This window comes from Centruroides vittatus, unplaced genomic scaffold, assembly GCF_030686945.1.
Source record: "Centruroides vittatus isolate TY-2023 unplaced genomic scaffold, ASM3068694v2 contig_1507, whole genome shotgun sequence".
Taxonomy (NCBI): domain Eukaryota; kingdom Metazoa; phylum Arthropoda; class Arachnida; order Scorpiones; family Buthidae; genus Centruroides; species Centruroides vittatus.
In genome coordinates, this window is record NW_027120932.1 from 148826 (window position 1) to 172478 (window position 23653).

At 29.8% G+C, this 23653-nt stretch overlaps 1 protein-coding gene across 2 annotated transcripts in view; it reads left to right on the plus strand.

Moving 5' to 3' along the window:
- LOC136968706 (uncharacterized) overlaps positions 1 to 22775 on the plus strand; it is a 40225-nt gene extending 17450 nt beyond the window's left edge. For both annotated transcript variants that reach the window (XM_067262715.1, XM_067262716.1), the window contains exons 4-8: positions 10495 to 10796; positions 20315 to 20443; positions 20520 to 20732; positions 20815 to 20883; positions 21275 to 22775. In XM_067262715.1, the coding sequence (XP_067118816.1) occupies positions 10495 to 10796; positions 20315 to 20443; positions 20520 to 20732; positions 20815 to 20883; positions 21275 to 21376 (815 nt within the window). In that variant the 3' untranslated portion in view covers positions 21377 to 22775. The remainder of the gene's footprint in view (positions 1 to 10494; positions 10797 to 20314; positions 20444 to 20519; positions 20733 to 20814; positions 20884 to 21274) is intronic.
- The last annotated feature ends 878 nt before the right edge of the window (positions 22776 to 23653 follow it).

Below are 23653 nucleotides of genomic sequence, written 5' to 3' on the forward strand. Positions count from 1 at the left end.
ACATTAAAATGTATATCTAAGATATCAGTGGCGTGCTGTCATTTGAAGCAATGGAAGCGCTGCTTCCACCTTCCAATGACCTTCCCCTTGTATTTTATAAAATATAAATTTTCATATTTTAACGTACTTTTAATTAATTAAAATTAATATTTTATTATAACTGCATTATGTATCTTTTACAAATTTCTATACTACATGTGAAAAAAACGATAAGATTGCTATTGTCTATTTGAATAATTCGGTGGCAGAAGGAATATTGAAACCGGGTTAGTTTCCAATCAGCCAGATTATATAGGCATTGACGCATGTGGTTTACAGAGCACCAACCTCACCCAGTTTAGCTGGTAGAAGCGACACACGTGTAAAGCATCCAATTTTATATCCCGGAGCAGTTCTGGGCTTTTAGCCGCCTGCTAGATATTCGGCCACCCTTGCCTGATTATGTGAATCACGAGTAGACTAGATCAACGGTGGGCAACCCCCGGCCCGCGGGCCAGCTACGGCTCACGAAAAGTTTCTATCCGGCTCGCGAGATCTTTAATAGATTATTAAATTAGAAAAATAACTAATTAATAGTTATTTTTCCAATTCTTAGTAATTTTCGAAAACGATAAGAGAAATAAATGTAGTAATTAACTTTTTATTTATTTATTTCATATTTGCAGACTAATAAAATTACGAGTCACAAGAAGCGTCAATTAACTACTACGGCCCGTGGAAAACACGTAAAATTTATTCTGGCCCATGTTATAAAAAAGGTTGCCCACCCTAGACTAGATTTATAACTTAACCCAACCGATAGGAGTTTACTGGCATGTTTTATGATAGTTCTGTATAGTTGACAGGAGTTTAAAAAAAAATCCATTAAAATATTTGATATATTTATTAGAAACATAGCTTCCCTATCATCAAATGTCATGGCACGTGTGGGAAACGCCGGGAGGTAGGACGGTGTCATACCTCCTTCTCGTCGGCATTTGGGTCGGTAAGACCCACCCCACTGTCAAGAATGGCTAAATTTTTCACGGTATTCCGACTCATCGGGATAGGTTAATGAATTGTCAGGTCGAGTGGAGGAAGTGTGTGGGGTCGTTGATAAGGAAAGGCAATATCCGTGATAACAGGACAACACAGATAATGATTTATTTGAATATAGAACCTACTACAGAGAAGCTACGCATCCCGTCCCTAATCACGGGAGAGAGAGAGTTCACAATGGTTGGGGGAATCATACCTCGTCGATGTATCGATAGCGATCGCCGGTTGTTCTTCGGCGCTGGCGGTGGGCGGAGGGGTGGTCAGGCTCGTCTTCGGCAGCGTCGGCGTCTTCAAGTTGGCCCTCGCTTTCGACTCAGTTTCGTCGGGACGTTTGTCGTCGTCCTATGTTCAGCCACCCCATTCTCAGCTATCTCCCCCCCTTATATAATCCCGATCTCGTCCGCTGCGATCACCAATCGCAACGGAGGGTGATGAGTCGGGCTCCGTGACTCAGAAGTCGGATCCGGAGAGGAGGGAAGCAGGTTTGACTGCAGAAGGCTGTACATCCTTCGAAACTTTATCGCTATCTCTCGAGGGGGTTTGAACAATAAAATTTGAAAATCGGACTGGCCGGTTTAACCCGGTCGTCACACACGCCACTGTAAGATATACATTACATAATGTATATCTAAGATATGCCAAACATATAGACTTAGATTTATACATAAATATGATTTTGCTAATAATCTGTATTCTTGAATGTGATGGTAATTTATATTTTACAATGATTATTGTAATTATCTTTGAAAATTAAGTCCAAATACATAAGTTCATGAAAAAAAAAAAAAGAATAGAACTACTGCTACATACATTTAAGTTCTTGCTAAGATTCATTTGATGACAATCATTTTAAACAAGCACTTTAATGAAATTGATACTACTATTAATAACATTAATGTTTTCATAAGTCTTTAAAAATAAGAATATTAGAAGTAGATGTAAATGAAATTATGAAATTGAATATCTTAAAAATTTTTAAATTTTCAATATTTTATTGAATAAAATGTCTGGAATACTTATCTAAATACTTTCAAAAATGGAATGTTCATTGTTTATTGAAAAAAATAATATTGCAATATAAGAGATTAAGTTGCATTTTCTAAATATAAGTAATCAAGAGTTTTAAAACAACACAGGTATATTTATAGATTTTGAAATATCTAAAGATTAAAGTTATAATAATATAAAAAAAAGGGGTAGATTAATTTCACATGAAGTTATTGAATATATAATGTAATAAATATTTAAATTTAAAAATTTTTTGTTTTTTACCTGTCGATTTTATAGTTTGATATTTTGAAATACAAATTCTTGCAATACATTTATCAATTTTTAATGGAGTTGAATGCATTAAATTATTTGTATTGTCTATTTTTAGATTAATAGATTGACAGATACAGAAGAATTTCTGAAATTTTTGTTCAGTTTTGAAATTATACATTAATATGAACTTAACGTTAAAAATAATAACATCTTAAGCCCGATGAGTTTATAATATATCACCAAACGATCGCCTAAATATCGCCTGACAAAATACTTTGTGCTAATCATTTAACTAGCCATATTGTAGCCCGATATTTAGGCGATCATTTGGTGATATATTAACGTTAAAAAATTAATATTCAAGAAAGTATTGGAGTGAGTTACCTACTCCAATACTTTCTTAACATCAATAACTTAATATGAAATACATAATGAATAATTTCAAAACTGAACAAAAATTTTAGAAATTCTTTCAGTTATAATTTCTATCTTTAATTTGATCATTTAAATATGTAATGGTGATCTACATTACACAGTATTAATGTGCTGAAAAAGTTGATTTTCATATATTATGGTAGGAAACAGATTGCCATATGTGTTGTTATAATCTATTGCTTTTATGGGAACACTTACATTTACTAAAAAATATTAAACTGAGAAAATGCTCACATAAAATATAACGCAGCAATCAACAAGTAATACTGCAAGTAATACTTGAATTACAAAAGTTTGATTTAATTTTCTTAAAACATGATTTATCCTGATGCAGCTTTTTAATTTTTTATTGCTAAATCAATGTGCTTGTGCAATTTATTTAAATTGTGTGAACAGTATGAGTAATATATCTGGATTGTATTTTAAACACTTTCTGTCGTTTGTTTCTCTATTTTACTTTGATCTAAAAGTAATGAATGTAGTCAACATGAAACTATTTTGACTTGCATAATCTTTGTACAAACATCCATTGTATAAATTCGGCATAAAATTTGTGTTTTATAGATTTTAATCGTAGATTTGAATATCATTAACAATCAGAAGACAGTTAAACTGTCTTCTGAACATTATTAATGATATTCAACTTCTGCTATTGCTTTTAAAATATTAATTGAAGAAATATGCAAAAAAATTACATATTTTAGAAGATGACAGAAATGTTGACCAGACATTCTTTTAATTGTGAGGAACTGACTTAAGCTGTGTAAAAAATTTTAATACTTTATAGTATTCAATCATCTTCAGTCATATATACAGGTACTGTATATGACAGGGATACTTTTGAGAAATACATTTAGTGAACATCATAGAATGTACTTAGACAAATGTTAAATGGTACAGTCTGCTACTCATATAAGCTATATGTAACACAATGATAAATATTTATATATCTAAACATAGAAAATGTACAGTTGGGAACAAATTTTCCATCTCTGTTATAATCTTAAGGGATCTCTTTCCTATACATGGTCTGTCATTAAACAGAACATTATTAGATGGCACATACCTGTACTGTAAAATTGAAACAACACAGAAAAAAAATTAGAAGGTCTCTTGTATATGAAAATTGTGAAATTAATTTAGTGTGTTTTTATTTTATTTGCAGAAATAAATCATACTTACATTTTAAAATATTTTTATTGGCAGCTCCTCAGAAATAAAATCCTATCTAATGTTTTTTACAGGAAAATATTTTTAAAAAAGTAACTTGGATTAAAGTTTTTGATGGTTGCTCTGTCAGCAAACAAATTGTTCTTGAAACTTTAACAACTAAATGAAATTTACTGAAATACTTATAACTAGAAGCTTATTTTACTGAGGACAGGATTATTATTTTTTTTAGACAATACAAATTTCTTTTGTACAAACTTTCTTATGTTAGAATTAAGAAACTTAATCATTTGGCATGGTAACTTGTACATAAGGGGCATTGATTTTATTAAATTTTGGTGGTTGAAGGTTGAGAGGGGGTTGTGTTATATCTCAAGTGGAATCAGACAATGAAATTTTGATTGTTTATGGCATTTATAATAGTTTTAGAAACTTGTCTCTGCCCTCAAAATTAAGCCTGTTTTGTCTTTCTATAATAATTAATGATGTAAAAGTTACTTTTAATACATTATAACAGATGGCACCACACACAATTTTAACTTCTGCTAACATGTCTTAGTATTTCTTAACACATATTTTTTACTGGGAAAGTTACACAACTCATTGCTGAAATTTTCAATAAGCAATATTTATTTATATCTGTCATTGACTTCATGTTTCTGAACTGTGTTAATAAAAATATAGATGCTATTTTATTATTTTGGTCAAACATTAGTGTAATAGGTTTGAAAAATAATCTTCTTTAATAATTGTATTAAGTATTAAATTTTATGTATTTGTTCTTTGAAATAACTTTGTTTTATTAATACCGTTATTTATATTTACTATTTTGAAAATTAATGAAGTTTAGCATAATGTTAAGCTCGTGTAAAAATCAACTTTATAGATGTCATTAAAAACATAAATTATCTTTTACCTACTTTCTGGAATTTTAAAAATTTTAATTTAATTTGAAATTTCCTGACACTATATTTATTTATTTTTATTTTACACATAATAGAAAATGTCTTATGACAATGGATTTCCATCCCCTAACAACGATTAAACCACATTGTACTATAATACAACAAATCTAAATCACAACATATATATGTGCATAAAAAAATTATAAATTATAAAGTGTAGTTAAATATAATCAATAAATTAATAATAATATAATATTAAATGATTTGTTTAGAAAAGAGTATACTTTATAGAAAATCTTCTGAAATGAATGCCACCATTTTAACAGACTAGTCATGTGGAGATAAAAACTATATACAGTTAAGCTCAGGCTTAATTGTGTATAGAGTATGGCTGGCTCTAGTAATTTTTTCTACTTCCACTCACTCCTTTTACTTGTATACTTAATGAAACTTATTTAGTAGTTTTTTCAGAAGCCACCCTCAACAAGAGGTGCTCTTTTCATTTAGCAATATGCATTTCAGGCATTGTTTTTTTTTTTTGCCCCACTTCAGACCAATTTCTTAAGAAGAGGAGCAAAAAATGTCTGAATTGCATATCCCTATATGAAAGAGTACCTCTTATTGAGTGGCTTTTAGAAAAAACTACTACATAAGCTTCATTAAATATAAAATATGTAATAATTTTATTCTTTTATTTCTTGTTGGTTTGGTGTGTTGGTTGTTGGTTTTTTGGTGAGAAGTTACTGTTTATTTAACGCGGTGTGCGATTGATGAGTAAATCTTTTATTTCTGTAAGAGAATAGTGTAGAAATGGTTTTTAAATTTTTAAATAAATCTGTTCTCATGATAGTAAATTAGGGTTTGATTTTAACTTCAGAGAAATAAAATGTCAAAAATCAAGTATCAATTTTTAAATCCATTTATCTAATTATAGTGTCTTCTGTCTATATGGCTTAATTGAACTAACATAAAAAATGTTTTTAAACGACTATTTATAAGAATCTATTCACCGTAAAGAAAAATAAACGAAAATGTTACTATGCATAATGAAATATCAGGTGAATGGAAAGTAAGATAAATAGAAAATATGAAAATTACTCCTATTTCTTATTTCAAAATTCTGTAATACAAGCAACAAATTTATTAAAAATTTAAATGCCAGATATATTTGATTTTTTATTTCAAGTTAATCTTCTCAAGGTAAAGTTAGTATAGTTTATAAACATTTCAAATTTAATGAATTTGTTTTGATTTCCATTAGTTTAATATCAATTTAGAAAGCAGAATTTTGTTAAGAGTGTTACAATACAAACTTTATTATCGTACAAGTTTAAATCTTTGATTTTATTCATAATTTTATTATATTTATTAATTAACTACTTATTGAATCTGTCTAGAAGAAATATTTGGAAATTCTTTCCATTGTTTGACTGTTAATACTACAATGAACTTATTACTATTTTAAGTTTTGAATGAATTCAATTTGATAACTGGTTATTCATCGTTTAATTCTAGTTCTTATAAGTTTAGGAAGAGTGAGAGCTGTCCCAATTATTCAACTTCTCTGTGCTTATAAATTATAATTTATTACTTATTCTTGTTAAAATTATCATTCTTTTTAATAAATTTACCTGAAAATTGTTTAATATAACATCATCATAATTTTATTTTTATGTCTGATTTATAGCTGCTAAATAATTCTTGATACTTAATAACTAATTCAATATATAAATGATTCTAAGTTATCAATTGTTGCTTCTGATAATATCTCATACTTTATAGCTAAAGTCACATTTAAATATGTAACTCTCCTTTCATAAACACTTTATGTAATTTTTGATATTGAGATTATTTTTTATTTCAGGCAAAAAAAAACTAAGTTTGAAATTAACAGATTTTTCACCTTTTCTCTTGTAAATTTCTCATAAAATCAAATTTTTCTGAGAAATTTTATTAATGTTTTGTGCCTCTTTAAATTTCTGTGATTTTGTAGTTTTTTTTTATAATCATGTTAAGGATTTAAATCAGTGGTTCCCAAAGTGGGTGCTACTGCCCCCTGTGGGTGGTGAGTAAATTTAGGGACGCTGGAGGCAGGGTACCGAACGGTGACCAAAGGCAAAAGTTGGGGTCACTGACAGCCGTTCCTTTTCCTCTGTTAAATGGATAAGAGGAAACATTGCGTTTAATGGTTTGCAGATGTTGAGAACAGTGTACGGTTAGGGCACAAAGTGTGAGATTCATAGAAAAGTTTTCCTAAGAATATTTCCAATCCTTTCTCACACAAGAGAAAATGGGTTAGGGGGCGTTGGGTATAACTTTATGGAACAAAGGGGGTGGTGGATCGAAAAAGTTTGGGAATCACTGATTTAAATGTTTTACTGAGCATAAATCCCATTATCAAAATCCACAAAGCAAAAATGAAACAAATACAGTAGAGCATCGATTATCCGACTCAATTGGGGACTGGGTTGGTCAGATAACTGAAAAGTATCAAAACATACATTATTAGTATAGTATATTAGTATATCGCTATTAACCTACTTCGTGTTGCATTTTCATCAATGTTAAGCCTAACAAATTTTTTTTTTAAATAATGATCGTCACTAATGTATCATTAAAAATTATTTCTTTATTTTGCATAAAATAAATACAAAAATAAAGAAAAATAGAAAATTAAGCCTGGCTTAAATACTGGCCTCCCTTTCATGGTCAAGCCAACGTTGCCAGCTAAAACACACAAAAATTTAACAAAAATAATATTAAAGTAGCCAAGACATAGCCAAATATTGTAGTGCCACATCACTAGTGGACATTTGAATTTGCCAACTAGAACGTGGTCGGTTAACCGATGTGACGGTTGATCGGGGGTCGGATAATCGAAGCTCTACTGTATCAATAATGCATTCTAAAGCCTTTTGAACATTTAAAAATTTGAACATCCATAGACAATGTTCTAATGAATGTTGACTTAGAAAATTCAACTGTTCCTCAGATGCAACTAATTTGATAGTCATTCTTTGTCAGCTTTTAGCTAGGGATAAACAAATATGTAAAATAAATGATTGTGAATTGTTAGAAGAAATTGTAATGCTGGAACATGTAAGGAATCCCCTGTTTTATTCAGGATTTAAATATTTTTTGAGACGTAAATTCCATCATCAGAATCCATAACCATAAAATAGAACATAAACATTGATAACACGTTCTAAACCTTTTTGTGCACTTGAAACATCTACAGGCAGATGCAAAAAGCACTCATTAGAACAACATTATTAATAAATACATTATACTAACCTTATAATGCTTTGCAGTTATTTTGGAATGTAACACAAATGTTTTTGATCTGCCCTAGGACCTTCAGGTAACATAATTAATGTACCAATTCTTTCAAATGTTCTTTGGTTTCAAATGCTTGAAAAGCTTAGAACACATTATCAATGCTTATGATCCATTTTTTTGTTCGTGGATTTTGATGATGGTATTTGTCTGAAAAAACTTTTTAGTCCTGAATAAAAACATGGACTCATCTATTCTAGCATTATATTTTTTTCTAGTGATTCATGGGATTGTCTGTTTTATTTAAGTATTGTATTAATTAATATTATCATCGTTACACTATACTACTCATAATACACCATGTCAATCTGGAAAAAGTTACATATTGCTAAAATTTGGCCATTTTAAATGATCTTCGTCAGGCTGTGAGCAAATATAAATTAAATATATAAAATAATTACCAATATTTGAATCACTGAAAGTTGTGTTAAAAAATTTAATCAAATATTTGTAGAACAGAGTAGAATTAGAATTTAAAAACAAACAAAATAATTAAATAGAAGAAAAAGGGGATATCTGTCATACAAAATATAACACTTCTTATGGTTAGAGATGCATTGTATAGATGGGATAATGCAGTGCACTAAGCAATGATCTGCCATGGTGGATGCCGCGGGACTATTTATGGGAAAGCAATTCCTATCTAACTGTTAGATACGTGAAAAAAGCCCAAAATACTCCATATGGCTAGTCCAGGTGTGAACTCACGACCAACTACCAATATTCAGTAAATGTTTTCAGTCTTTCTAAGTGACTTATTAAATTTTATAACAGTTTGCTACATATTTGATTACAATTGTTAAAAGTCTATAGATTATAAATATCAAATAATTTTGGTATTGTAAAAATTTATTCAAACAAAATTGCAGTGAAATTACAGAAAAAGTGAACTAAAAATTACCCTTTATTTTCTATGATTAAAGTTATCCATAAATACAGGTATGCATAGCTTAATAATGTTCTGCTTAAAGTTGGAGGTTTCATAAAATTATAATGGTGCTGAAAAATTTTTAGCTGTGTACTTTTAGATAAATGCTTTATTATTATCTTATACATACTGTATAGCCTGTATGAATAGAAAACTATACCATATAGGTTTGTCTAAATATACTTTATGATTGCTTAATGATTTATTTCTTGGGATATAATCTCATCATTAAGTCGTACGTACCTGTAAAACTTTATGCCATTTTAATTATAAGGATTATACAAAATATTAATTCGGCACAATGTATAAAGTACATAACATCACATCATAACATCATTTATATAAATATAAATGATGCTATATGTTTATTTCCACATAGCATCATTTATTTTAACAAATTGGACTGTTTGTTTTCACAGTTCAATAATAGTGGAAAGTACATCTTCTTGTCATCAAGGATCGCTGCATTAGACTTTCAAGCATCAGTCTGCCAAGTGGTGGTGATGTTTTAAAACTGGAAAACTTGCTATTTTGTAACATTGTGTTAGTGTTGTGCTGTGATTTGAGAATGAACTAGAAAATTGAGCAATGAGAAAATGTTAAATTTTGCATTAAACTTTGGGAAATTTACTACAGAGAGTACTGAAATGTTTCAGTAGTTTATGATTAAGTGTGTGAGATCACAATCTTTGAGACCTAAGAATGCAAGACAAATTAGGAGTGTGACTAAAAACATGTTAATAATTTTTTTCATCATAAGGGGATTGTATACTGGAATTTGTTCCTCTTGATCAGTCAGAGAATTCAGGCTTTTACTGCAATGTTTTGAGGTGATTGCATAAGAATATGTTATTGCAAAAGACTAGAATCTTAACACAACTAAACCTGGCTCCTTTATCGTAAAAATGCTTTCATACACCCACAGCATTCAAAATGAAAACATGTTTGCCAAAAAAAAAAAAAAAACAGTATGGCAGTCTTCCTTCATCCTCCTTACTCGCCAGATTTAGCTCCTAGTGACTTTTTGTTCATTAGAATGAAATTGTAGCTCAAGGTATGGCATTTCGATACAGTTGTGAGGACATTCACTTCAAATCACAAAAGGTGATTCAGAATTTTCAAAAACAATGGCTTTCAAAGGAGTGTTTGAGGTTTGACAGAAGCAGTGTAAATGCATTGGGTAACTTATTACCTTGAAGGAGGCAGCAACTAAATATCAAAATCTTCATAGACCAAATTTGCTTTCTTTTCTATCCAGCTCATATTATAAAATAAATTTTTATAAAGTACTTTTAGTTAAAATATTAAATTTTATTCTATAATTTCCTATTTCAAATTAGGAATATTGCTGGTGATAAATGGCACTTTAAACTAAAATATTTGTGTGTCACTAATTACTTTAATTTTTTACAATTTCAGAAACATCATGGTTGGATGGTGATATGAATACTGATGACGAGATGTTGAGTACGGATGAACCATTTTCCATACTAAATCATCGCCGTTACACAAAATCCAAAAGAAGATACACTTGTCCGCCCACCTTTGATTCTGCTTCATTTTTAAATAACAGGCAGGAAGGTGATACAAATCGCATAGAAACAGTCGACGAAATTGGTATTTTAACTTCTCCCATTCAGAATCGTGAGGATGAATTTGCTCGTAATAATCATGCGGATCATGATCGACAGGATAATAGTAACACAAGAGCAGCACATCCAGTAAGTATGTTAAATATTTTATTTTGGCTATTATACATAAATATAAGAGTAAAACTGACTAATCTGAATAGAAGAACACTCATTAAATAAGAATTCATATAGAAATTGTATAAACAATGCCAAATTTTCATCATAAATATTAATAATAATAAAGAGTACAAATTAACAAAACTCACTCAGCAAATAATTAATAGACCAACCAACTACACCTTAAGTTGCTGAGATAATTTACATTTAAAGGTATAGTTGGGTGGTCTATTAAAGATTTCAAATTTGAAAATTTTTATTAGGTTTCATAATATTTTTTTAGAATTAATAATAAATTTTCACAAAGTAAATATTTATTAAATAAAATTTACAACAAATTTTTGAAAGATGCACACTTTTCATTCAGATTATTTAACAAAAGGTTATTTTTACATAATTTTAAAATGAAAATTTTGAAGAAACTGGCATAAGATGAGAAAATTATTCTATTTTTTTCCAAGAGAAATGCTCATTTTAACAAAGCTTTTATTTGCCAAAGCTGTTTAAATTAATGAAATGAATCAAAACTTGAAAATAAATGTAAATTATTCTGACCTTTATTACCAGCAGTTAAATACTGCAGCAAGAACTAATTGATTTCAGATCTGTGAGGGTAATCCCAAAAGTAATGTCTCCTATTTTTTAAAAATACAAAGAAACGTTTATTTTCAGTAATGTTCATATCATTTTAAAGCTTGAACATTTATCCATTTTTCTACATAATTGCCATTTTGGTCGATGCATTTTTGTAGGCACTGTGACAATTTTTGTATGCCCATGTCACACCAGCTTGCCACCATGTTGTGCGACCCACCTTGCGCACCCCTTTCAATATTGCAACTTTTCCATTAAAATTCTATGATTGGTGCATCGGGAAACCCCAAGAATTAAAATGCAGAGATCATCCAGAGTGATTCACTGATCTTCACACATGGTTTGCTCAACCTTTGCTATTGTCTCGTTGGAAATTGACAGTCTCCCGCTTCTTTCTTTGTCAAGAATTTCAGTACGATCAGCTGCAAGCTCCCTACACCACTTGAGGACATTTTTGACATCTATGCACGACTCGCCATACACTTCCACAATTGGCAATGAATTTCAATCAGTTTAACACAACACGGCGGCAAGCTGGCATACAAAAGTTGCCACAGTGCATACAAAAATGGCAATTATGTAGAAAAATAGACAAAAGTTTAAGTTTTAAAATGATATGAACATTATTGAAAATAAACACTTCTTTGTATTTTTTAAAAAGTAGGAGACCTTACTTTTGGGATTACCCTCATAATCTGTAAAGTTATGAGAAAATATGCAATTAAACCTTTATAATGTTTGAATTTTGAATGATATTTTAATATAAAATTTTTGATCATTATGTAATTTTCATTATTCAAATTAATGAAAGTTTGTAGGGGACAATAATTTTGTATATTACAGTATGAGTGAAACATTAAATTTGCCAAGATGCATCATGTTGCGATGTTTATTGCCAGTATTGAATTATACCAACATTTCTTACAACATTCTCCTGAAAAAGAGATTGTACGTTGACTCAAAATAGGAATAATAATCAACATAAAAGGATTAAAGTTGTTAATTCAATTTATTGAGTTAACAACTCTACTCCCATACTATTAAGCTATCTGGCATTTTAAAATAAAAAATGTTTCAAACAGTAGATTTTTTACAATAACAATCCTAAAGTAATATGAAATGTACTGCCCAAAAGTAAAAGGCTCTATCTCCAAACAAATTAAAAATCACACACTTCTCACAGTTTCCTTTATTGATGTCCTTCTGTATCTAGCATGAAAAAAATTCTGTAATAATTACAGAATATTGGGCAGTATTGATAAAGGATATTAATTAGACATGATGACAAGTGTGCAACTTTATTTTGAATTCTTAGGGGAAATATTTGAATAATTAATAAGTAAGACAAAGTGGGGCAAGAGCACACAGTTTTGCTACAATATATTATACAAAAATGGAAATTATTTTCAAAAACATTGTCAAAAAGGTACTTTAATCATTCTAGATTAAAAAGAAACTACACTCAAACCTGTTTTTGTGCGATTTTTTATTTGTGCGATTTGTTTTGTGTGATTTTTTTTGTGTGCGGTATATGAATTTCAATCAAATTGGTATACTGCAAAAAAATAATTGCACAAAACACATTGCACAAAAAAAGACCGCACAAAAACAGGTTTGAGTGTATATGAACAAAAGTAAATATAAAAGCAATTTTTGAAAGCCATATGCAGAAAATATAAGAGTGTATGATTGCACAGTGAAATTGTCTGTTCCTTCAAAAGAGGTGCATTCGTTCATGCCATCATAAAAAGGAATTTGAACATTGAATCCAAGTTCTGTTTCTTAATATTTAGTAAATTGTTTTATTTTATTAATTTATTAATATGTTGAAATAAATAAAAACCAGTTAAATAATAAATCTATATCTCTGAGAATGATCGTTGTTTTTTTTTGTTTGCTATAAACTCCTAGGTTATTTGACCAATTGCTACGAAATTCCACAGTTACATTAACATACATCTAACTTATAGATAAAATTCCACCCAAAAATATTGATTGGACTTCTATTTATCAATTAATTTCTGTTTACATTAGACTTTCTGCATTTACATGTAGTGTCATGTAGTGTCATTGGCAAAAAGATTTTTAAGTAATAAACTACCGTATTTACTCGCATATAGGACAAGGTGTGACTTTAAAGATCAAAATAAAGCAAATTAGATTTATTAATAGAATTCTGATTTTATTTTGTTTAATCACAAATGAAATATCAAATGCACATAAATGCACACATTGTCTCACAAAAATTACTGGCATTATAAACTTTAAAGAAAAATCTTGTAAAATGAACAGAACATCGTAATTTGTTCATGTAAAGCTGGACAATCTGGAACCTTTTTTGCCAATTCTTAACAGTTGAGTCCACTCTCTGTCGATCACACTTTTCCTATTGCCATTCATCTTTACTCCTGACAATACACAAGAACAATTCAAACAACTAGATAAAATATTTATGTTTTTAAATACAAAAGAGTAAGATCCAATAAAAATGCAAATACACAGTTCACAAAAATTATTTGCAAAAGCACAAAGAATCTTTTGCTTGCAAGTATAGGACGACCTAGGAATTTGGAGCTGTGATAAATGAATAAAAACCTTGTCTTATTTGCGAGTAAATATGGTAAGTATAATTTGTACAAAAAAGGATATAATCAAAAAAAAAAAAACCAAATATTACAGTATATTCATTTAATTACTGTGACAATGATATAGCACAAAGTAGACACACTATATTATTGCTTTTATGAGTAGCACATAGCACTCACCTGTGCAGAGATGAAAGTTACACTAGTAGTTGGTCATAGGTTCACACATTGCCAATGAGCTAGCCACGTGCGATTTTCTAGGTTTTTTTCAAGTTAGTAACATCTAAATAGGGGTCAGTTTTCCATAAAACTCCTCCTGGAAGGCATCTTTCTTGGCCAGTCGTCCACATGTTGCATTGCTGTAACCAAATAAATCAAACCAATTGTAATAATTTATCTATAAATTCACTATTTTCAAGGACATACTTCCCACATAGTTTATGGGCATTCTGATAATGTTCTTAAAATGAGTTTTACCACATAATTTTTGAAATTTACAATTAATAATGCCAGGTGTAACAATTAGGTCACTTTGAAGGGTGCTTTATAAACCCAGGCGAAGCTGGACATAACAGCTAATATTAAATAAATCTGTATATATTTAAGCAATATGTTCACTCCACTGAAACTGAAACCAACACTTTACAAAGAAGCAGTGTGTGAGTAGTTCACAATGGGTTGTAGGTGGGGTCTACAATTCATTTCTTGAAAGGACCACCCGTTAACTTCCTCTGTGAATTTGTGAAATAAGAAACACAAAAAGACTTCACTTTTGACTCAGACTTAGAGTTTAAGAGACAGCTGTTCATTCTCTCCCATAACAACTACAATGGGTGATCGGTTAACAAATTAATCCGTTCCAAGACTTCGTTTGCTATCCAAATTGGTCGTTAATTGATTATCGATTTACCATAGATTTTTATGGGAATTTGATTAATTTGTTCTGGAAACATCAAAAAATAGAAAATTATATACTCTTTTACTATGTTTATCTACATGTAATAAGAAACTAAAAGCAATCTCTCCATTTTTTCATAGATTGCACATTTTTGTTTCTCCTTTAGCTGCTCGAGTCTTCTTGATTATATCTTTCTTAGCTAAGACTGTGCCTACTGTAGACCTGTTCAAGCCATACTGCCTAACACCATCAGACATCTGCCCACTCTCTACCTTGGCTATTATCTCTTGCTTGGTTTCTAAGGTGAGCACGGTTCTTGACACTCCACTCATTTTACGCTTCATAATATTATCGATGTCTTTTTGAACTAAAAAGTTCAGAAAAGCACTCACAAAAATTCAGTGAACAAAAATCAACTAGCGCACAAAAGAATTATGTAAATGTGAGGCCCAAATGAAATTCAAAATTTTGGTGTTAAACTATTAACGAATATCCGATAGAACAGTCAAACACTTACCTTTAGAAAATAAAAACTGACGCAAAACTTAATGAGTGCCCGACAGTCTTGCAAAGACTATAAAAAATTATTTGTCCAAAAAGCTGGAATTACGAGAGTTTCAAAGTTCGGAAGAATAATATCTGATTGGTATTGGGTTGAGTGTCTCCCATGCTCTGAAAGGTTTCGAATTGTTACCTGGAGACAAGGGAAAACCAATCGGTATTTGTTATTTTATGTTGCTTCTTTTTGTGTTTGTTCTGTGAAGTGTTCATTGTCTGAACATAAAAATCTTTCGTGAAAGTGTCCGTTGTCCGATCTGTTCACTGTCTGAACTGTTCGTTAACCAATCACCCACTGTATTCTTTACGTTTGATTTTTGAATAACAACTTTTGGTTATATACACAATACAGATATAATATAAAAACTAAAACTGAATCTGTATTTTTAATAATTTTCATCTGTATATATTCAATATATTAAAAGCAAAATGTTCTGTCACCATCACACACAAATAATGTAAATTTAAAAATGAATTCAATTTACAATTCGAAAATTTCAAAACAACTTCCAAACGATTTTTGAAAACTTTTTTAATTTCAATTTAAAATTTTAATTTTTAGTGAGAACATTAATTGAACTATTGGGCTACCTAGTATTGACTAAATACATTGTATAAGGTAATTAAGTTCCCTATGTATTTGGGGTATTCGAGTATTTTAGGTATTCAAATATTTGAGATCTGATGGAAAAAGTGATATTTGCCTATTTCTACTTATCTTTTAAGGTAATAAAATTCTGTAAAATAATCGGAAATTTACATGAAATTACAAATAAAAACATACTGCAATTATTATATTAACCTAAAAAAATTAAAATAAAATTCAATATTTTTGTAACTAGCTCAAGAGTTTCAAATATTGCTATACTTATTTGTTTAGATGCTTTTCTGGACTTATGCCGTGATGGAAACTGACTTAACAGACCATTTTCCTACAGTGGCTACTTTTCAGCCATCACAATTGAACGATTCAAGACCTTTAAAAGCAAATAGAAACATGAATAGACCAAATGATGATTATCGTGCTTATAATTTCTATATTAAAAAAAAATTCAGACCTGATTTTTTAGATAAACAGTTTGAGTCGGATATTGATATTGATTAATATAGAACAAGTATTTAAAACATTTATAATAATGGGAAATAGCAGATTTCGAAGAAAAAACAGCAATGGTTCGATTTACAATGCTTTAACATGAAATAGAAAAGAATGTAGCTTTTTGTTAGTTTAAGAGATAATACCTCAGAAAATCTAATGGGAAAAGTTCACTCGACTGCCATCTAAAGTGGAAAAAAGTATTATATTTTAAAAGTTAAAAAGAGAAAATATTTACAAAAGCTGGATAATAAGTTATTAAGTTCATCATTATTTTGGAATATAGTTCATGCATTTGACCTAGAAAGATTGAGTGAGAGTGCCATATGTTTCTGTTGAGCATTCTCAGGAATTCTAAAGTAATTTTTTTTTATATGTTACACTGAAATATACTCAAATTATAACTCAATCCAGACAAACCTAGGCCTTTGTTACACAAATAACACATTAAACAAAAACGTGTATCTAGACAGTTGGAAAAAACATCATGAATTTTTCACGGGCGGTCTATTTGAGATGTGTCAGGACCTGGCCAAGCCTGTGATGGGCTTGAAAAGAGCCTCTTAGAGTGGGCAGAAGAATACAAAATTTGTCTCCTGACAACATTAAATATTTAAATTGGTAAAAATATTTTTAAAAAGAAATTATTTTAACAAAAACTTTTATATTTCTGGTTTTGAAATCTTTTTATATTTACACTTTTATTTTTAATGTAATTTTCTAATGAAAACTTTAAAAGAATGGCATTGAGTCAGTTGGCAAGCCAGTAGATCATAAGTCTGCTTCAAGGTCTTCGACCGTGTAAATGTGTGAATTTCCGTCTGTCCTCTGACCTCAAAACGATACAATGTAACAAATTAGAATAACAAACAGTTTATAGCAAACAGGTTAGAAAGTTCAGCTTATAAAAATCCCATGTCTGATTTCATCTCATTAAAATAATACATTGAGATACATTGTTACTTTACCTCTTACATTATTAATACCCTGTAATTTTTTCAAATAATATCAATTTTGCGACATTTTAATAACTGTTTTTTAATAATTAAATGTGATTAAAATTATTTGTTGGGTTAAGGTTAGATATATAAACTGTGCCAGTGGTTGGAGCTGTCTTACGCAACTTACTGGCACATATAACCCAATATTCTCTTTGGCAAAGTTCCTATGTTTATAACATAAAATTTAGGCCTTTGTTCTTAGTATTATTTATTACTCGACGTTGTTTAAAATGTTTCAATACTTAAAATCAGTGTCGTGGAGTCTGTCGGATATTTTACGGCAGAGTCGGTAAAATTCTTCCGACTCCGGTAACTCTGACCTTCAGTTTTACTATCGGTAGAATATGAAGTATGAAAAATATTTTTTAAATTAGTATGTAAGAAAATTCCTTGAAAACTGATACTTTGATAAATTTAGATGTCAAAAAGTCATTTCATACCAGAATTTTCTGCATATTGCACATGACATGCTCTATACTTTCAGAAAATCATTTTTATTAATTTAACCGAATATTATTCGTGCCAACCGTCTGTAGGAAATTAAGTGTTCTAGTAGCAGCCGGAGCAGGAGAAACTATTTTATAGACCAAAATAATGATTTGACAAGTGACATAATACATTGGTATTATGTCACTTGTCAAATTGTCATTTTTTGTATTTTATTGTATTTAATTTTTTCTTTGAAATGATTAAGTTAAATCAGTTTTCAATGATTGACTAATAACTGGAATTCATTTGGCCAATTAAGTCTTAGTATGTTTCTTTATGTACTTGAAAGATTTTTCAATGTAAATCGGTTATATACTTTTTTTGATTCTCACCGTAAATTATAGAATGACTTTTTATAGAAAAATTTTACATAAAAATATTCAGATACAAGTGATATCTTTCCTTTAAAAGGAATTGTAGTGTGACATTTTTAAAAAGGGAAAGGTCAGAGTTGCACATTTCAAATTTGTTGAAGTCTGACTATTTGTTTAACACCACCATGCTGCTTAAATTCATATTTTAAAAAAATAATTGGTAAATGACAGATTTAATAATAATCAAATGATAATCAAATTTATTTTATACATTAAGAACTAATTGATAATTAAACTTTTAAGAAGTTTAATGATAATTAAACTTCTTTAAAGTCTTGGTTCCACATTACCTGAAAATACAACTGAAAGTGAAAATGACACAACTTCTAGCTTTTTGCTTTTGATTCAACAGAATCCACCCAAAAGCAAAGCTGAAAATATCTTAACTTTCCATTTTTAATCTGCTTTTCGGTTTGATCTCACAAGTAAGAAAGCATTTTGTAAGCGATGTTGGGTATTCGGCAAACCATACTAATGCCATTATTTAACAAATAATTTAAATTGGTGGGATATAATATCTTATAATTATCATTTTATTTAAAGTATTTTTTACGAACCTTGCTTATTCAAAATGAAACTTCCAATCTCGCGGTCGCAATTTTCTTGGTATCCTTGTATTACAATTGTACTTCAGTTGGTTTTTGTAAATTTCTCTTATCTAAAGTTAATGTTTTCTTTTCCCCTTTAGTTTTTTTTAACAATTTATAGACTGCCTGCAAACAATACAAGTATCAAAGCCACCAAAGCATTCTCCATTTGAAAAATAAGTTTTGAAAAGCTCTGCAGGTTTCTGTAAATAAGACAAATTATTGGTAATTGGACATCCCTCGTATATTCTGTAGTATACGAGGGATGTTCAATTACTTTGTTTGCTTTTTTGTGGCATTAAATCACTTTGCATTGAGACATTAAATCAAAACTTGTATTTATAAATAGCGGAGTCTACAGAATTAAAGGCTTGTTAAGGACTATAAAATGAGTGTATGTGGCTGAACTATAAATATCATTTTCGTTTAAACATATGCCTAAAAAATGAATAAATTTTTTAAAGATAGAAAGAGAATATGATGGTAATTAAGCGGTACTTATATACTGTATATGAATATGATAATAAATTAATTAAAGTATGGAATTTGGCTTAAAAGTAAGCAATTAAGCTGCCATCTTGTGGTAATGTTAATAGTTAAAACATAGTTAAAACAAGTGGCAGGACGACCACTTACTTTCAGACAGGTTTTATACTTTAATCTTTTAATTAATTAATAATAGTTTATTTCTAACTAAACTAATTAATTGATGAAGGGTGAAAATACAGAATTTGCCTGAAAGTAAGTGGTTGAGCTGCCATCTTACACTAAACGAATTTTTAACTATTAATATTACCACAAGATGGCAGCTTAATCACTTACTTTTAGACCAAATTCTGCACTTTACTTTTGGGTTAGAATTACACTATTAATCAATCTTTTAGATATGCTTGACTGAAAATGTTTCTAGTAATAGAAATTACTGATTTACAAAGCTTCTTGCTTCATCAATTTTTAGTTTGAATAATTTATTCAAACGGAGAGCTATCATTTTAAAAGCAACTAATGATGAACTAAGATGGTTTGAATATTTCTGGTAATAAAAAGTATCGACTAAGCTTTTGATTCTATTTTTTGTTACAGTTGTATTATTATGGAGTTATTTCTCATTTTAAGCAATTTCAACATTAATATGATTTATTTGAAACTCAGTTATATGGCTTTACTTCAGATGTAGGAATTTTCCTCTTTAAATTTAATTTACTTATGTAAACTTTTCTTCATTTAGTTTCTTATTTATTCATTTGTTTAATGTAACTTATTATATTATATTATATTGATTGACATTTTTTTCGTTCTTTTCTTAAAGGAAAGACAGTTTATCCCCATTAGCGAAATGAATAAAGGTACCAGCATCATAGAAAATTCGGACGATTGCATGCTGACTCCTCACACCATGTCCGTGACGGAGATATTACATAATTACTGGAAGATATACGTGAGTAGTATTTAGATTAGTATATCGACGATTCGAAAATGACAATCGAGTAACACGTATGCGTCTGCTTTTGCAGTGTCGTCTTCGGCTGTCTTCCGCCGCTCTCCAGCGTTGGTTTGTCAGCTTTATCTCTCTGGTCATTCTGTGGTGCGCCACTTATTTGGTGTACTGGCTGAAGAATCCTGCCTCGGCCTTCGACATCATCCAGTTTGTGGTACCTCTGATAATACTGATATTGCTATCGTCTGCACTGGCCGAAGTTAACATGGAAGGACAACGGATGACGAGGGTAAAGTCACATAAAAAAACGTAATATTTATTATGTGTATGGACGTAACAAGAAATATTTATTAATGTATATTTCTTTATAGTGCATTTGTCCAACAGAAGAGAGGCTGAAATTATTGCAGTTTCTTTCTCAGAGCCCTCTGGTAATGCCGGTAAGTAATAATTTCTGATTATAATACACTAATTCATAAAATTACAAAATTTATTTGGTAGACATTGTTAAGTATTCATTGCGTATTGAAATGAAATAAATATGATTGCCAAGGACAAATGACAAATGTTTCTCACTTTGATGACATAATTCTATTTGATGACACATTCAATATGTTAGTTAAGAAAATATTGTATTCATTGTGAGGAGAGTTAAATTTTCAATAGAGTAATTCCAATTAAGGAAGCTTTTGTAATCTGCCGCTCCATTAAACATCATAACCGGACAAAACGTACGCAGCAAGGGCTTCGCAACCGGACAGATTCGGTTCCGTCACCAGTTTAACTTAACTTGTTTACCACATCTCTCATACTTAATATTGTTTTTGACAGATGTACGGTTTCCCGATGACTCACGGAACGATCATTACTGTGATATTTGCCATTTTGGTAGGATTCACCTCGAGGATAATAATCACCGAAATGACCAAATAAACTATCGATTGGCATATAATACTTTCTCCAATGTAAAATTCTCAATTTGTGATATTGAAATTTATGCTGAAATGCTTCCCAAATTATTATTAGATGATTATGTTTGAAGAGAGTAATTAAATATATAAATATAAGGAAGAAAGGAAAATTTAATTATGAATCATATTTAACGATAAAAATCAACTATAAAGATCAACTATGGCAAAAAATATAAACGGAAACATGAACCAAAGCAATTAAATATAGATTTTTCTGTCGTGGTGACTATGAAATATGAAACCACTTGTATATATATGTGTGTGTGTATATTTTTTATTACATTCAGCAGCTAGTAATATGGTTCACGGTCACTCAATTTAGCAAAAAAACACTTCCTGAATGGAATAATGTAAGCCAATCAAAATATTTTTAAAAAGTTTTTTTTTCTTAAAGTGCATTTTGTAAAATAATTAAATGTTATATTTAGGGAATGAAAACCAATTGTTTGCTATTTTAATTGTGCAATCTAATCAAATTAGAAATTAAAAGCGGAAAGAGGAAAATGTATATTGAAAAGAACAAGATCAAACACTCTGCAGTCTGTTACGTAGTATTTATCCACGGCAACGTAAATGTTTCGAGACGTTACGATTCGGACGACTAAATGTACCGTAAACATTACGAGCAATATAAATTTTCCAGGTGGAAGTATAAATTAATGAACGCGAAATATATTTGTGAATATTTAAACTTGTTCATGCCACCAGATCTATTTATCAAATTTACTAAAGAAATTTATTGTTATGTCACCATTGTGGGATTTGTTAACTTTTGACATTGTAAGTTTGGTTAATTGTGTCGAGAAAAACGTAACGTCGGACTTTGCCAACGTACGGCTTTGCCGAAGTTTGTAAAGCAATTTTGTTTGTTAAATGTCTTGCCACCTAGTACTTTCGACGGGACCAACCGATAGACGACAAGCTAAGACGTTTAATCCAAACGGACTATTTTGTATATTTCTTGTGATGTTTTAGCATTTTGATTATTCTATACACTGTTATTTGATACTGCAAAGCATAGATTAATATATTTTACATAATTGGAATCGACGGTCATTCTGTACACGGGAAAACTCGCATATTATTATTAAGGGTTACTTGTTTGCCATTTAAATAGCTATAAACAAGTACAATATTGCCTCACGATGGTGCAAGACATTCAAATTACATTTCTGTATCCATTGCAATATAAGTTATACATTTGACAGAATTTAATTTTTTGTATAATTCTATTTTTAAATCTTGTATTGTTAAATATTTTGTGTATATATACACATGTATACAAAATTTTTTATTAATGTTCTTTTATAAAGCTGACATGCTGAGATTATAATTAAATGATGGGAAAGTTTAATATCTTATATTTTTTAATTTTTTAAATCTGCATACAGGTATGCTGTTTTTCTACACAAACACTTAGATAGGGCATGTATGATTACATTAAATATGCTGCAACTAACAAAGTGTTTTTTAACTTTTGATGGAAATTTGTAATTCCATTTGACACTTCATATGCTATCAATAAACTCATTAGAATATCACAAATATATCGCTTTCTTGTGCAAGAGAAAAAAATCTCGTTTTCCCAATACAGATGGCAAATTCTTCTCCTTTGGTCTACCTACTTTCTAGAGTTTGAACAATTTGATATGCGAGAAGGACGAATAATAAAATGTGCTCGGCTTTATCCATAGCGACAATTTAAAGGGAGTAATTGGGAATAATCCAAATAGGAGATGCAAAAAGTTACGAAACGAATTTCTCTAGAAGCGACCAAAAGCAGTTACGGAAAGCAGAATACTTATAGCCGTATATGAGATTTTCATTCCTAGACAAAAATACTGAATACGTAAATCTAAATTCTAGATTTTGAATTGAAAGAGACCATTCCAAAAAGTTTATGAATGCTTTTAAACAAGTTAACTGAATTTAGCAGTGTGATGGTTGAATTTATACAATAAAATTATTTGTTAGCTAAATGCAAGTATATATCAATGCTACTAAGTTGTTGTCTATACAGGTTTGTAGAGATTAAAATAATTCAGAATTCTATTAATCTGATGTAATATATTTGGATATTTTTATTGATTTCTCATTTATAGGATACAGTATAATCCATAAATTCCTGCAGAATGGCCAAAATGATCATGACTTACTTGTATTTGCTTAAGGTATGTCCAACAAAAGGGAAAAAATGTCTCGTACAGAACGCGTCCACAACGTGCACCGTATCGATATC